A 17,268-nucleotide genomic window follows, 5' to 3' on the forward strand; every position below is an offset into this window, starting at 1 on the left:
GCTTTGAAAACAGAAATGTTAGTAGGCCTAGTTAGGGCAGGAGTAGAATTATGATTTTTGTGAAACACTGAAGGCTAGGCCTATTGGGACGCTATTTGTTAAAATTAGCATTAGGCCTTCATATATTATATTGTAAGGGTTTATAGGTTGTTAATAATTGCATACATTATTTACAGGTCAATTGTAAATGATTAAATGGTATTATTGGTCAATGTAGTTGCTCTAACAATTTAGGCTTAAGCCACAACGTCTATAAACTCTTCTAAACTCTTTATAAGGGGGCGGCAGGGTAGCCTAGTGGACTAGTAACCGGAAGGTTGCAGGTTCAAACCCCGGCACTGACATGGTACAAATCTGTCGTTCTGCCCCTGAACAGGCAGTTAACCCACTGTTCCTAGGCTGTCATTGAAAATAAGAATTTGTTCATAACTGACTTGCCTAGTTAAAAATAAGCTGGTTATAAACCCTTTATAAACTCCAAACATAAAGGGTAGCTACTGCAGCCTATCTTATCCAAATTGACCACCATAAAGTAGAGACAGTTTGCTTGCTCTCAGCCTCTTTCAGATTGTTAACTTTGTGGCTGGTTTCCTCTCTAAAAGCTGCAGACAGTCGGCCCGACCAATCCCAGAACAGCAGAGTGACGTCATGGCATCTGCAGCTCATTGAGATGAAAGGGAATGTTGAGGGCTGTGCTCAACTTCAAACCCAAGCTTGGCATCAAACAGCGAGCCCTCAGATAAACCAAACAAACAGACCGGGGATCGCACAGAGGGAGGCGGCCCTGGAAGTGGAATAACAACACAACCAGATCTCGACGCCTTGCACTTTACAAACTCTTTGCATTTCCACTTTAATGATCCCTCTGTCTTGCATGCAATTGTATCGAATTGTGAGGTTATTGTCATGCGATCATAATGACCTGTTTGTAGCTCTAGTGTCCGCCCTGTGATTGCGCTTTGATGTAGGCCTAGAGGCCGATCAGAGATCAGATTACATGTTTTAGATCGCAGCCATCCCCTGCCTTTGATCTCCACGCTGATTTTGTCTTCAATCCGGGGATTCCTCTGGACTGGAGCAGCGCAGCCGGGCAGAGAGCACATCGCATGGCTGGAATGGTCTGGAGCCCTATGCAGAACGCATAGGAGTGGATATCTGTCTCAAACTACAGCCAAGGAAGGGATAACTAAAGGAAGGGATAACTAAAGAACCGATCAGACTACAGCAGCACATACCAGGTAAAGCGTACAGAGGGCTGCAGTTGTTTTGTAGCCTATATGATTTTGAGACATTCAACAAACTGAAACTATTAACATAAATGTTTTGACTTTTGATAAGATAATTCTGTCATAGCCCTGGCCGGTTTTGACGCATGACATCGCATCATTGTCCTCGCTGAATATATAAACTATCTCATCAAAAACATTGTTACAATGTTCCACAATAGTTGTTACAAAACCGGTATGTTGTGATTGGTCACTATGTCTACCTGTTTGTGGGAAAGTGGCTGAGAACAAATATGTACCTACTCATGATTATTGTACTAATTTTCACTGGCCATACATTGGTCTTTTTGACACCAATACAAGGTTCCACAATATTCCTTTATGTTTTTTGTTGTTGTTGAACAGAGTAGAAATTCTCATCTTCATTCTATATCTCTCTCTTTTCCAGACTCATTCCACAGTAGCCCCTCAAAATGGCCTGGATGTTTGGTCAAACCTGGTTACTTCTACTGACATTTCATGTAATATACTCATCTCTGGTAAGTGTTCTGCATTGAATTTACCCAACTAGTGTGATATCAGGCTTTTGACAGGCCATTTATAGTCTGATCTGTGATCTGTAATGTCCAGGTATAATAGCCTTTGTAACAGTCTCCATTCTAAGTTAGTGTTGTCAGATCTGGCAGGACATCAATGTGTGGACGGACAGATATAGTAGTCTCCATAGTTTGAGGAGTAAAAGCCAGTGGGTGAAATAGTGGCACTATTGTAGGGGGATTACGCCCGCGCTGGACTCGGTTCACATTATCTCTTACTGATGAAAGGCGTGATGAAACGCAGGAATCCCTAGCTGCTCAGTATCAAATGATTATTCCCTCTCAGGTTCCTGTAACGGCGGAGGAGGAGACCAGTGAATGCAGAGAACAGGAGTACAAGGATCAGCTTGGGAACTGTAAACCCTGCAAGCAGTGCGACGCGGGACAGGAGCTATCAAAGGTCTGAAGCCTAGTAATATACCCTATATAGACAGTAAAACTTAGACATCAACATATTATGTTCTTCTTAAGAGTGCCCTTAAATGTACTGCACTTTACATACAGACTTAAAAAATATGTAGGAAATGTAGTCCAGATGATTACACCTCAGTTGAACAAGTTTATAGCATGTTTCATCACAGTTGAAAGGAAACCTTGATCTATAAAAATGAAAAAGAGTGAAACCATGATAAAACTGGATACTAACAGATCACTTAAATCATGTTGGAACTTCATAAACCTGAATAACCTCTGGATAAGATATACACTTGGTAAAAAATTTAAAAAAGATCTTTTTTGGGAAAGACCTGCGTTCATCAATAGAATGGATTCCAGTGTTTAGAATAGTGAATATTATCCAGGGGACTGAGGTTATTTATGACTTCCTCTGTTTCATGGAGAAAAGGGCCAAATGACTTTTGTAGAACACCAACCGCTCTTTAATCAGTCACACCCATACTTCGACCCTCTGTTGCTGAATGGATTCCATTGTTTTTCCCCAAGTTCCCTGTCCAAGTTATTGTCTCCATTGTTTGAAGGAAACCATGCATAAACTTGCTGTACAGTGAGAGGGGAATGCCTTTAATCACTATTCTTGCCAAAGACATGGTGCTCTGTGTGGGCTGTGTAGAAACGGGTTGGGAGGCCATAAGCAAGTTAGTTTAGCAATGCTTTTCCTCCTACCACTTCAACATGTGCTCTGCTAAGCACAGGTAAAAAACCTTCCATCTTATACTAAATTGCCCTCTCGTATCATCTGTTGCACACATACATTTCTACCAAGTTGCCTTTTATCTTGTTACACACAGACATGCAGTCAGTGGTGGTACGCTTCAGTGGGCCCCATGTTTCTCTGCCAGTTCAACAGTCATGAATGCTAGACACCCTGGGGGTCCTGGTTAATAATTGGCTGCCTCATTCATTCTAAGTGGTAGCGGGAAGCCATCTCACAGTGGAGGGAGGCTCTAATAATGCTGTGTGGCTGCCATAGAGACATATGGAATGTGATTATACCATCTTCTGGATGTCTGCCTGTATTGTTGTAAAGTAACATCACAAACATCAATTAGGTCTTCGTTCAGGGAACCACCAAAGCATCAGGGAAGTATTTTATTAAAATGATCTGATATTTGTCATTTTCATCAACATAACATAACTTAATAGCTAGCAAGGGTTGCTTTGTTTTTTGTCCTCATATCAAACATACATACTGTTAAGAACTACATTCTGTAAATTCAGCCACCAGTGGTTTCAAATGACCGAGATAGCTAATATACCATTCACTCTGACCCAAGTGGTCTCAACAACAATCTTGATTAATGTTTTGACCAGGGATGGTATTTAACAAGCTTCCTGGCCTTGAGGGTCAGATTGTTGCGAGCTCTTCTGAGAATCACACAACTCTGGTTTCTTTCTATTAAATCCTCGAAAAATACAGAAGTCCTCGCCTTGTCTTTCATCCAGCATTTCGTCACATTTGCGCAAATATACGATTCCAAACCATATATACATACAGTACACACAGTACATACAGTACACATAGTACATACAGTACACATAGGAGTGACTGCCCCACGTATAGTGCATGCAAGTTGGGAACTGCATTAAGCCACTGGCAAAGAGGCAACATGTCTTTGATTTGTAGACACTAGACATTGAAAGAGTGTGGCAGTGTGTGGAGAACATTAGATGGCATTATGTGATTCCTGGCTGCATCCAAAGATGGGATACCTTGACAGCATCTTTATTGTAAAAAAAAAAGAAGGTGTTTCCATCCAATTACCAGAGACAAAGGACTGAATTAGATCATTCCGGGATGTTACAGCTCTGCCTGGGTGGAGAGGGGACAAGTTGGCTGAGTGCTCCTTTTGTTCTGTGCCCTGGCCTGTGTACATGGCAGCCCCATCTACTGCCATGCAGTGCCACATGAACAGTGTGCCAGCGCCCAGCTTTGTGGGGATCAATCCTCTTAAGACCCCTTCATCTGGAAGTTGGACGACGCTCCTCTGTCCAAAACCACTCTAAACAGCTCTGCTCTGACTGCTTTGCAGCAGCTAGCCTTCCATGGCGTGCACTAGGAGAAACCCAGGCTCCAGGGTTCACCATCCTCCATGAATCAAAATTTTAACTTTATTTCCTTCTCTCCGTTGTCATCATCTCCCTTCCCTCTTTCTGTCTCACTCTGTCTCTCATCTTTCCACTGTTCCCTGCTCTGCTGGTGTGAAGGTCCTTATATGGAGATCACACAACAACAGCTGCAGTCCTGTCATAGCCTTCCTCCGGCCAGAGCCAAGGTCCAATGTCGTCTTATATGTGTTTAGCTGAAATGGCTAAATTCCTCTGTCTTCTGCCCCGACTCTGTGGGGCCATCACGGGATCCCATCTTTGCCTCACTTTTTAACATTTTCTTAGCCAGTCTGCCCACATTCTGGTGCGACTGCATGCCCAGGCGGTGAAACGTGACAAGGTCAAGGAGAGAAGTGCCCTGTTTGAATCTCACCTTCACGTTAATGATATATGAGCCCCCCCTCCATCAGTCAGCCTGGTCTGGGAATGCAGTATGGCAACAGTGGTTTAATAGTGGACGGGGGCAGCTGCTGCAGATAACACAATGACTGATGTCATTCCAGCACAGTCCTTTTACTTGGCGTGGGATGCGATGATCAGCAGGAATGTAAATGTTCCTATGACCACAGGAAAACAAGTTTGCCAGCCTCTGTGTGCCAAATAAATACTATATAACATTGAATAGGGATTGCATTAACATTAGACTTACTACATACACCCCATTATACATTTTTGGTCAAAACAGAATAGGCTATATTCTCTTGTCCCCATTTTATGAGGTGTACCCATTAATCCAATAGTAAACAGATATACTCATGTTATATAGATAATATATACAGGGTGATAATACTGTATATCTAATATGGGTCCAGTAATATTTTCCATCTTAGATTCGCTATAGAGGTTTAAGTATGACTGAGCTGATTCCATATTAGATCACTCATTCATTAATAGATGCTGTGCTTTTTAAGTGCAGTACCCATTGTAGGACCAGGAGAGGTATTCAACTTCTTAATCTTGTGCACCTCTCCATAATCCCTGCCCCATATCTAACTGAAGCGTTGCCTACATACACTGGCCTCTCAATCACCAGGACACTCACTGAGTTGTTCCAGAAAGAACCAGTCATACATAAACCCAGCAATATACTTCCAATAATACAACAGTGGTTGTCCCCGAGGGCCTTTATCTTTGAAATACCCGGCCATTCTGGATCCTGTTGCGGAAGGTCATGCATTGATTCTGAGAGTCAGGGAGATTATTGCCAGTGTAAGATGTTACCTTATGATCTTGGAAGCCAAGATCATTCTTTAATTCTAGACACCCTGGTTATCCTCCACATACAACACCCATTCTGCCAGACACATTCTGTTAAAGATCCCCAAAGAACTCACTCGCTCCTCTTTTCAGTTCGCTGCAGCTAGCGACTGGAACGAGCTGAAACCAATACTCATACTGGACAGTTTTATCTCATTCTCTTCATTCAAAGACTCAATCATGGACACTCTTACTGACAGTTGTGGATGCTTTGTGTGATGTATTGTTGTCTCTACCTTCTTTGTGCTGTTAACTGTGCCCAATAATATTTGTACTGTGTTTTGTGTTGCTACCATGTTGTGTTGCTACCATGTTGTGTTGAAACCATGCTGTGTTGTCATGTGTTGCTGCTTTGCTTTGTTGTTGTCTTAGGTCTCTCTTTATGTAGTGTTGTGTTGTCTCTCTTGTTGTGATGTGTGTTTTGTCCTATATTTATGTTGTATTTTTGATTAGATTTTTAATCCCGTCCCCCGTCCCCCGCAGGATGCCTTTTGCCTTTTGGTAGGCCGTCATTGTAAATAAGAATTTGTTCTTAACTGACTTGCCTGGTTAAATAAAGGTTCAATAAAAAGAAATAATTCAGAGCCTTTTTCCAGCTGCCCCCAGCCCCACCTCTCACCCAGAGGGTTTCTCCTGTTAATCCCTCCAGGAATGTGGCTTTGGTTATGGAGAGGATGCCCGGTGTGTGCCCTGCAGAAGCAGCCGCTTCAAAGAAGATAGGAGCCTGCAGAAGTGCAAGCCCTGCCTGGACTGTGGCCTGAACAACCGCTTCCAGAAGGGCAACTGTTCCACCACCAGAAATGCTGTGTGCGGAGACTGTCTGCCCGGGTGAGGGAGGGGCTTAATCACTTACAACAACTACTCTACTTCTACTACCAGTGTACTACTACTCAGTTACTACAGATAAATGGTCAAAGTATTGGTTCGTTACTGCACACAATCAATTAAACATATTTCATAATAATCCAATGCTATGTTGTGTTTAACAGGTTTTACAGGAAAACTAAGCTGAGCGGATTCCAAGATATGGAGTGCATACCATGTGGGGACCCTCCACCTCCATATGAACCACACTGTGAGGACTTACTTTCTCTTCCTTTACTGGAAGTTGTGTAACATCAGAAAAACCTCTGAGTAAAAGTTCTCATTAAGTTGAACCATTCACATCAGGCCAAGGAATGTAGCCAGTGAAATTACAGGCAAAATAAGGAATATCCGTAGCTTGAATGAGAAGTTGAGAACATCATTAATTAAAACTATTGAACTCCAGGCTAAAAGTACAGCCAATACCCCAAAAACATGTCAGGCCATAATGCCATAACAAAGCACATACCTTCATCTAAAACATGCCAGCACAAGGCCCTTAGAGTAATCAGAACCACAACCCCAATGGGTGGAGAAAATCACTGTTCATTCAGTAAATTCTCATTGAGCCAGCCAACTATGCCCAAATAAATGCTTAGTTTTACAAGTAGGCCCATAAATGTTGAAATGGATACTGCTAGCATAACAGTCGGTCTTGCCAGAACTGGATTATTTTAGCTGCGACAATAAGACCCACTATCATCGCTCCATTCTCAGGGACTGCGGAAAACCTCTTATCTTAAGTAAAAGCATCTCCATCCACATATTTCAAGACAAAAAGGAGCTTCAATGTTTCTAAATAATAGTGTGGAAATGATTGCATTACATCATGCTTCTTTAGTTAGGTCTTGAATGAAATAAGAGAGTGTAGTGTCACATCATGTACAGTAAAATTCTTAAACTTTGTCGTGTAATTTGCTAGTATGTATCCACGGAGGTCTATTAAGCATTTCATAAAGGGTTTTTTGTTCACAAAGCAGCGGATTGAATTCCAGTAGGACACTACTACATCTCATTAGCCACCTTTTTCCAGCCATTACCAGTGATTAAGTATAACCTTATGATTTTCGGCACTCACACAGAGAGAGTGGGCTAGCTAACTTATACCTTTGGTAAATGAGTGTGACTTCCTGATGCTTGTGGAGGCCGCAGCTGTTCCTTGAGAAGGTTTGGCAGCGTGTGTGTATCCAGCTAGGTCTAGCACCCCTCTGTTAGATAAATGAAAACGTCTCCAGGATATCAGACAACTTGAACTCACAAACTGAGTTTACATTTGCTCTTTCTGGCGATGGAAAAAAAAATCTACTTACATTTAGTATGTAAATCTGTGTCACACCCTCAGAATGAGCTTGTTTTACTACCATTTTTGGATAGGACAATAAATATTTATTTTCAAGCAATAACTGTAAAACATGCAGTATTTGTCTAGATAGGATCTACATATGACTTGACCATATGAAATCACCCTGAACATGGGCCTTGGGACATCTAAGTTATGCATGTCTGTATGTTTGGCTGGCTGTCTGGCTTGCCATTTTGAATGCAGAAGCCCATGAATCAAAATGGCCATTGTCTCCCAGAGAGAGCAGAGCTGGTAGTTACTACAGGGAGTCTTCCAAATGTTTGAAAGCCTTGATCTCTCTTCCTCTAGTGTTATCTTGTGTAGGGTGGTGAAAACTTAAAGGGCAGATCATTATAATAGGCTACACTGGCTCGGGGCGAAGCTGCAGCTGTGCAGGGAGGCCGCTTTTGGAGGAGGCCGTAAATCTTAACGCACTTCAGTCTCCTGGACAGTTTCTGGGGCAGAGTAAAAATTAGATTGTGTTTTATGGGTTCCTTCAGTTGCTTTAATATATTTCATCTGCAGGAGTTTCTTCTGTTCACGGTAGAGCTGGAAAAGTTGTCTGGAGAGGCCGACCGTAGCACCCCCCAATCCCCAGCTCCAGAACCGTTTCGCCATTTTTACTCATTCCAAACAGATTTACGCCAAGGTCATATGGGAATTTAGTCCGTTTTTTCTATTACCAAACCAATAATCATTGCTTCTTATTTAAGATGGAAGCTTAACAGTTCAGAGAAATATTTTTAGACACTTGTATCTCAAACCAGGATTTCACAGCATACACAAAAGGAAGTCAGTCCAATTTTGATTGAAGCAAAATGCAGACTCTTATCACCTCTTCATGCAACTGTAATACTTTTCCTAGAGATAGGGCCTGTGGTCAGGGCTACTCAAGACCCGAAAACTCATGACCCGACTAATATCCATCCTCATTTCTCTCAACTTGTTACATTCAGACAACTTTATCTCAGTATTTAATTTCTTCTACTTCTACTTTCCTAACTTCAAAGGTCCGTGTCATGTCTCCTGACCACTGACTGTAAAAAAAAAAGTAGTGTTAGCAGCATGCACAGAGTTATCTAGATTGAGTTGAAAACCAACACAAGACAAATGAGTGCGGTCAACCCTTAAAATCACTCAAGAGCCAATCAGGACTCCCGAGTGGCGCAGCGGTCTAAGGCACTGCCTCTCGGTGCAAGAGGCGTCATTATTGGCCCAGCGTTGTCTGCGATTGTCCGGGGTAGGCCGTCATTGTAAATAAGAATTTGTTCTTAACTGACTTGCCTATATAAAGGTAAAATAAAAAATTAAGAATTGACATGAGTAAAGTGTTTATGCTCAGAGCAGCAAAGCGCCTCACCACTGCCGTAATCTAGTATCCATGTAAATGTACAAACCCACAACCCCATGGCAATGCTAGTTTGTTTTTCTTGCAACACTAAAAGGGGTGTTGGGTGTATTTATGATAGGAAAGTCTGTTTAGTCAAAAATGCAAACTCTTGGTTGTGGAGGGCTCATACCTCTTTGGCAATGGGAAGTCATTCCAGTTTCACAGGTGATGAATGTGGATGGGGTCACCATTAGTTTTCAGAAGGGGCCATTCATACTTCCCACTGGGCAAAAACTGGTTAAATCAATGTTGTTTCCACATCATTTCAACCAAACAATTCACATGATGATGTTGAATCAATGTGGAAAACTGGTAGGATTTGAACAAAGTAATCAACATAAGAGAATTTCTGATTTCTTAACCTAAATCTAATGACAAGGTGAATTTTTTTGTTGATTTCAAATTGAATTCACGTTAGTTGACTACTCAATCAAATGTAAATCAAAACTAGACATTGAACTAGACGTCTGTGCCAGTGGGTTGGTGGTTCCCCGTCTCTTTGTGGCCTGTCATACACAAGGCCATGCATGGCTTTAAGTTTGGCATTCCCAAAAGTCAACAGGGAGAGAGGAGAGCATGTATCAAAACAAGCAGTTTATTGGCAGAGTGCGGTGGGTTGATACGATCGGCAGGTGAGGTCTCCTCAATGGGTCAGCCTTAATCTGTGTTTGCTGCAGCTGTCTGGGAGTGATAAGAGCTGCCACTGGGCTGGGGGTGTGGGGGAGACAGCTGTCTGGGAGTGATAAGAGCTGCCACTGGGCTGGGGGTGTGGGGGAGACAGCTGGCTGCGGAGGGGAGTGGGAGGGCTGGCTGGATCAGACGGCCATGACATGGGGTTTCCACAACTGTACAGTGGAAGAAAAAGTCTTAGAGGTTTTCTGCACCATGGTGAGAAAAGGATGTACCTTGCTTGGTTAAGCATGGGTGTAGGTGTTCAGTCAAAATCTTTCAGCAAGTAATTTTGGGTTACTTTGATAGAGGACTTTCCAAAAGATGGATAGGAAGGACATTCAAAGATTTTCTTTAAAGTTGTTTGATTTAGTGGAGAATGTTACCGTATCCTCACAAAATCATCTCAATATATATCAAGTTATATTCCACTATATAAACTGTCTAGTGTAATTTATGTATTTGCCTTGATCTGAGCAGTGCACTCCTGTCAAAATTGTTTTGAAGACCTATCTCTCCTGAAACGTCCTAATCTTGTTTTAATAAGCCATTATCACCTGTTTGTTTACAATATATATTTAAATGCTTATTTATTTTGCCACCGGGTCAAACTGAAATTTTAAGCTTCACCGGCAGTTTGGGATTTTTTTCTTCCTCAGATGGAATGTACAAATACCCTTATCCCCTATCCTCTATCCCGCTGGAATATAAATCCTTTTCCAAGGCTAAAGTAATGTTTACATTGCATAACAAAGCTCTTGAATTTGAAAAGACCAAACCCACTTTGTTTTATGATTAATGTACTAAAAAGCAAACAGTGATTGAAGGGGCCTATTGAAAAATATTTTTCAAACAAAAAATATATTAAACAGATCTCACATAATCACTATTTTCTCTATAGGGGGCGGGTAGCCAGTCACTTTGTCATAGTAGGTGTAGTATTACTTTAGGAATTTTGCTCTCTATGTAAACCTACACATCAACTATGCACAGCTCTTGACTCACTTTAAATTCTATAAGAATGTAATTGTGATGAGGGTAAGTAATATTGACCAAAAATTTTAATCACAGATAATACAATCATACTTCTGTTGCTTTTTAAAATAATATCAGTGGACTTATTGCACATGTTTGCCTTGTGACTAGACATCCGTCATGTACGAAATTATTCCTCAACAAAGTTTGTTTGCTTTGTTGAGGAATTAAGCAGATAGTTATATCCGATATCCGAATCATTACAATGACATTTTAGTCATTGAACCTTCATTTAGCATAAGGAGATTGTGTCTAATTTGTTATGACATCTAGCACATTAAGCCCTGATGTTCCATATCCGTGGGAAAGTGTTTAATGAGAAGCTGTCCTCAAGGCCAGGTCCCTTAATGTGAGAGTGTGTGAACAGTTTGGCGGTGGGGATCCTAGACAATGGCAGCAGTTGCAGTCATGGGATAAACACACACACACACACACCAGGCTTGTTTCAAACGTCTGGCCAGACTACACATAATGATGGGGCTGTGTGACTGGCATGAGAGGGCCTTGGGGTGGGGGGATGACTGACGGCAATAACTCATCCTCCGGAGGGGGGGGGGGGATTTACTCCAGACATTCTCCTTTGAGCCTGTCTCCTTGGAGGACTCAGTGGGTCAAAGACAGCTACTACATGCCAGTAATAAACATAAACCTAGAATGGACACAATTCAGGTGTAGAAAAATACTTGTTTACAATATGGCCAGATAGTACTACCAAGGTCAGACAAAGACATGACACAGTCGACTCTAAAATATAGTCGTTCTAAAACTATACAATTGAAATGTTTTATTTAATTGAACGTTTTACAAATTCTACTGTAATTTCCGATGTTATTATGTCAGAAGAACTGCAGTGGTGACGTTTGATGCTCATATTGACCTTCTCTCTCTCCCCGTCTCTATCTCTGCCCCTGCAGGCAGCGGGCGGGTGAACCTGGTTCCCATCCCCCCGGTGGTGACCAGCCCTCGGGACATGGCTCTGGCAGCAGTCATCTGCAGCGCTCTGGCCACCGTGCTGCTGGCCCTGCTCATCCTCTGTGTCATCTACTTCAAGAGACAGCTGCTGGAGAAGAAGCCCAGCGGTAAGTGACCAACTTGAATTTGAAAGAAGTCATTACAATGGTGTGGAAATCTCAGTGTAGCATTCGGACCAACAGGTGGCTTTGCTATTTAAATATAGCAGCTGCTATCTTGCACTTGTTTGGGGTCTCCATTATGAAAGTGTATTTTTGCTTCAGCATCTCTAAGGTCCCAGGATGGTCCGTACAGTGGAGCAGAGTTGTCCTGCCTGGACCGACGGAAGCTCCATGACTTCCCTCAGCGCCCATGCTGCCAATGTCACCATGGGCCAGGCCACACCTGTGGTAGGTCCAATTACTGGTGGGCTTCTACAAGCACATCAAGTGGTATGGAGTCTTTGACTTTATCACTATGGTACTGGCATTACTGTATGCTGAGGCTTCTTGGCCAGGTCATCCATGCGTTCTAATGGTTGGTGGTCGGTCACACGGTTATTCCTGTGTGATTTCCAGGCCCAGTGCACTTGATCCCCTCCCTGTGCTGTGATGAAATCTGCAGTCTGGGCCGGAGCAGAGACACCAGCCCCTTCCAGTCCCAGATCAGCCTCAACGAGGGGTGAGGACCATGACACAACACCACTCGCCTCCACTCAAAACCATCAACCAACATTAATTAACCACCAATCAACATCACTTAACATTGTTCAACACAATTCATCAACAAAAATCACCATCTATTTTAGTACATGGATGCCCAGATATGACAGTCAGAAGAACAGGTAACAAGCACAGCAACTGATATTGTTTGACATCATGTCTCCTGGAATCCCAGAAAGACCTAGAAGTGTAGACAGACAGACAGACAGACAGACAGACAGACAGACAGACAGACAGACAGACAGACAGACAGACAGACAGACAGACAGACAGACAGACAGACAGACAGACAGACAGACAGACAGACAGACAGACAGACAGACAGACAGACAGACAGACAGACAGACAGACAAGACAGACAGACAGACAGACAGACAGACAGACAGACAGACAGACAGACAGACAGACAGACAGACAGAACAGACAGACAGACAGACAGACAGACAGACAGACAGACAGACAGACAGACAGACAGACAGACAGACAGACAGACAGACAGACAGACAGACAGACAGACAGACAGACAGACAGACAGACAGACAGACAGACAGACAGACAGACAGACAGACAGACAGACAGACAGACAGACAGACAGACAGACAGACAGACAGACAGACAGACAGACAGACAGACAGACAGACAGACAGACAGACAGACAGACAGACAGACAGACAGACAGACAGACAGACAGACAGACAGACAGACAGACAGACAGACAGACAGACAGACAGACAGACAGACAGACAGACAGACAGACAGACAGACAGACAGACAGACAGACAGACAGACAGACAGACAGACAGACAGACAGACAGACAGACAGACAGACAGACAGACAGACAGACAGACAGACAGACAGACAGACAGACAGACAGACAGGGACAGACAGACAGACAGACAGACAGACAGACAGACAGACAGACAGACAAGACAGACAGACAGACAGACAGACAGACAGACAGACAGACAGACAGACAGACAGACAGACAGACAGACAGACAGAAGACAGACAGACAGACAGACAGGACAGACAGACAGACAGACAGACAGACAGACAGACAGACAGACAGACAGGACAGACAGACAGACAGACAGACAGACAGACAGACAGACAGACAGACAGACAGGACAGACCGACAGACAGACAGACAGACAGACAGACAGACAGACAGACAGACAGACAGACAGACAGACAGACAGACAGACAGACAGACAGACAGACAGACAGACAGACAGACAGGACAGACAGACAGACAGGACAGACAGACAGACAGACAGACAGACAGACAGACAGACAGACAGACAGACAGACAGACAGACAGACAGACAGACAGACAGACAGACAGACAGACAGAAGACAGACAGACAGACAGACAGACAGACAGACAGACAGACAGACAGACAGACAGACAGACAGACAGACAGACAGACAGACAGACAGAACAGACAGACAGACAGACAGACAGACAGACAGACAGACAGACAGACAGACAGACAGACAGACAGACAGGACAGACAGACAGACAGACAGACAGACAGACAGAACAGACAGACAGACAGACAGACAGATAACCATTGCTGTGGTGGATAATGTTTGCAAAACCAAACAGCATTCCTTTACACACCTCTGGTTCAGAACAGGAAGAGAAACACAGACAAGGCCAACAACAGTCTTGTTATGGTGTTAACTTTGGGTCTGTTTGGGAGATTACTGTCAGAGAAGTGCCTCCCTGGGACTGTGGTTGGATCATTATTGCTAGGAATGGGAGAGATTTATGCTGCTGACACAGCCTCCATTTTCCCCTACAGATGCAGCATAAACCCTTGTGAGGAGAACGTCCTGGCCTATCTGAAAGCCCATCCAGAGCCCTGCATCTCCAGAGAGGCTGGCGAGACATGGCCACTCATGCAGAACCCCGACTGTGTCGAGAGCTTGGGATCGCCCCGCTGCAACCCAGAACCCACAGAGAGGTGCGAGGAGGGCGAGGAGAAAGAGGAAGAGGGGTGCACGTTAAGTGAGGACACACAGGAGAAACCAACTGATCAGAGCCAGGAGAAGACTGGTTCCTTGACAGAGGTCCTCCTTCCAAAGCAGCAGCCATCTTCACTGGAAGGTCAGTGGTGTCTTGCTGTACTGTATGACCTTTAATGCAGACACAGACAGAATGGTCCTCTGTGTACATACAGTTTGAAATTGAGCGATGCTTGGTATATAACATACTTAAAATGCTCACTTACAGTAGGGTAAGCTTTCCCAGTAATTATACATGAGCCAAGCCAATGAGCGATTAACAAACTCAGTAACATACTATTCTTCACTGTGTTAAGAAAAGAGGAAAGAATGCAAGTGCAAACACTATTAAGCTCAGGAAACTAAAGGCCTTAGGTAAACTATGCCATGAAAGGAATGTGCTGTAAAGAAACATCACTGCTTCTCCTTCCCCTCAAAAACTATTTAGAATTCTTCTGCATAGCAGGTTCCCACCGGATTAATATGAAATGGAACTGATAAGAAATGGTCCATTAAAACAGATACACGCTATTTATGGAAAAAGCTTCAGTGTATCTGCCAAATGGAGCTTCAGAACCAGAGCAGACTGCCTGAACTGATGGAATCCAGTGAGTGGGAATGAGCTCAGAGCAGAGCAGCAGAAGCCCCAGCAAAGCAGTCATGTAGAAACTTACAACACAGAGGCTACAACACAGAGGCGTCAGGACAGAGAAGACATTCTGTGTCCTAACAGCCTAGTTCAAACACACACACACACACTTATTTTACCATAACTGTTGCACACCCTTTGATCGGCAGGGACAGTGGTGTCCATGGAAACTGGAAGCAAAGATAGGGCCAGGCCGCAATCCTAGCCAAGCTTTCTGATGATATTGTTTTAACTGACTCGGTCCCTGCCTGGCCTGTGTTAGGTAGATAGATTACTAATGACCGTGTGTGCTTTTCTCCACTCTTTCTTTTTCCAGGATGACATGGATTTAGTTGGCTCGCGTTCCACCCTTGAACCACCCTGGACCGGAAAACAGTCCAGAATGATCCTGTTTCAGATTACATTAGCCCACACACCAATTTCAAAATAGTGTGTGGCACACAATCTCTTTCAAGCGGCTTGTGACCCACGGCCTTCCGTCACGCATCTGAAGCGACTATGTAAATAAATGCAAACAAAAGCACTTCACTGTAAAATAAAGCACAAGAGCAGAGACTGAAAAGAAATCTATGCACAACGCGATGTTGCCGGGCCAGAGGCTGATATAATGAAGTTCAAATGATGACAAAATGACTGTTGACTGGTACAAAGTAAATAGAAGCCATCCCCTTTGTTTCTGATGTCTGCTTAAGAATGTCTTACATCTACTTATGTAGGTGACTAGCAGCAACAGTATCACAGATCTGGCAGTGTGACTATTGGTGTGTCTTAATAACTGACAACGTCTCCTTAAAGGGCCTAAGAGAAGCACGTCAAAACGGACGTCTGTGATTTCTGGTGCACATTGAAGACAGTCTAGATAATACTGAATAAGACCTTTTAAGGATTGGACCCTTTTTTTCCCAAATTTTGCCTAAATTGACAGACCCAAATCTAACTGCCTGTAGCTCAGGCCCTGAAGCAAGGATATGCATTTTCTTGGTACCATTTGAAAGGAAACACTTTGGAGTTTGTGGAAATGTGAAAGGATTGTAGGAGAATATAACACATTAGATCTGGTAAAAGATAATACAAAGACAAAACCAACTTTTTTTTGTACCATCATCTTTGAAATGCAGAGAAAGGCTAAATTATTATTCCAGCCTGGGTGCAATTTAGATTTAGGCCACTAGATGGCAGCAGTGTACCGGGCAAAGTTTTTGTACTGATCCAATGAACCATTGCATTTCTGTTCAAAATGTTGTATCAAGACTGTCCAAATGTGCCTAATTAGTTTATTAATAACTTTTCATGTTTAATACTGTGCACTCTCCTCAAACAATAGCATGGTATTCTTCCACTGTAATAGCTACTGTAAATTGGACAGTGCAGTTAGATTAACAAGAACTTAAGCTTTCTGCCAATATCAGATATGTCTATGTCCATTGTTCTTGTTACTTACAACCTTATGCTAATCGCATTAGCCTACGTTAGCTCAACTGTCCCGCAGGGGACCCACCGATCCTGAAGAACAATGAGGAATGTTTGTGTGTGATATCAAATTGGTTGTAGATCTTGTAAAATAGAAAATAGGTCAATATTTTTGTAACGTAGACATGACTGACTAGTGGCAAATATGCCTGTTTTTTTCAGTTGCAGTATTGGTGGTTGTGCATAATTTTTTTATACACTTCCACAATTACATTTAATTTGATATAATTGTCCATATTTGTAAATAAACCACTTCAACAAGACAAACTATGCGATCTTGATTGTTGTTCAAATATCTCTAGTGAATAGCACTGAAATGGCCCATCTTAAATCCTACACCAAGGACCTCAGACAACCTGCAATCATCACTACATCACACATACTACATTCACTTCAATATACAGTGGGGTCTCTTTCTGAAACTCAACATATTACTTCCCCCAAAATAATATGATTGGATTTGGTTCAGAACAAGATACATACAAGTGATGAAAATAAAGCTTCCATTAGCGATTTCATAT

The 17,268-nt window shown here is 42.9% G+C and overlaps 1 protein-coding gene across 2 annotated transcripts; it reads left to right on the forward strand.

The window, feature by feature from the left end:
- The first annotated feature begins 653 nt into the window (after positions 1 to 653).
- LOC109909180 (tumor necrosis factor receptor superfamily member 19-like) lies at positions 654 to 17,015 on the forward strand. 2 transcript variants are annotated; one of them, XM_020508182.2, is made up of 10 exons: positions 654 to 1,238; positions 1,675 to 1,765; positions 2,109 to 2,222; positions 6,294 to 6,472; positions 6,634 to 6,719; positions 11,859 to 12,023; positions 12,180 to 12,305; positions 12,474 to 12,576; positions 14,427 to 14,731; positions 15,594 to 17,015. In XM_020508182.2, exons 2-10 carry the CDS (start codon positions 1,700 to 1,702, stop codon positions 15,596 to 15,598), a joined length of 1,149 nt encoding a protein of 382 aa, XP_020363771.1. In that variant the 5' UTR covers positions 654 to 1,238; positions 1,675 to 1,699; the 3' UTR covers positions 15,599 to 17,015. The 2 variants fall into 2 exon arrangements, with proteins under 2 accessions (XP_020363771.1, XP_020363770.1); XM_020508181.2 differs by having other exon boundaries at positions 705 to 1,238; positions 12,180 to 12,347.
- The last annotated feature ends 253 nt before the right edge of the window (positions 17,016 to 17,268 follow it).

The sequence above is a fragment of the Oncorhynchus kisutch genome, linkage group LG18, assembly GCF_002021735.2.
Source record: "Oncorhynchus kisutch isolate 150728-3 linkage group LG18, Okis_V2, whole genome shotgun sequence".
In the NCBI taxonomy this organism is placed as follows: Eukaryota; Metazoa; Chordata; class Actinopteri; order Salmoniformes; family Salmonidae; genus Oncorhynchus; species Oncorhynchus kisutch.

Bases quoted from the DNA above. Each gene is read 5' to 3' on its own strand.
- LOC109909180 (XM_020508181.2), top strand. From the start codon at position 1,700: ATGGCCTGGATGTTTGGTCAAACCTGGTTACTTCTACTGACATTTCAT. The intron at 2,223-6,293 runs GTCTGAAGCCTA...TAATCCCTCCAG, and splicing joins CGGGACAGGAGCTATCAAAG to GAATGTGGCTTTGGTTATGG. The intron at 12,348-12,473 runs GTATGGAGTCTT...TGTGATTTCCAG, and splicing joins TTCTACAAGCACATCAAGTG to GCCCAGTGCACTTGATCCCC.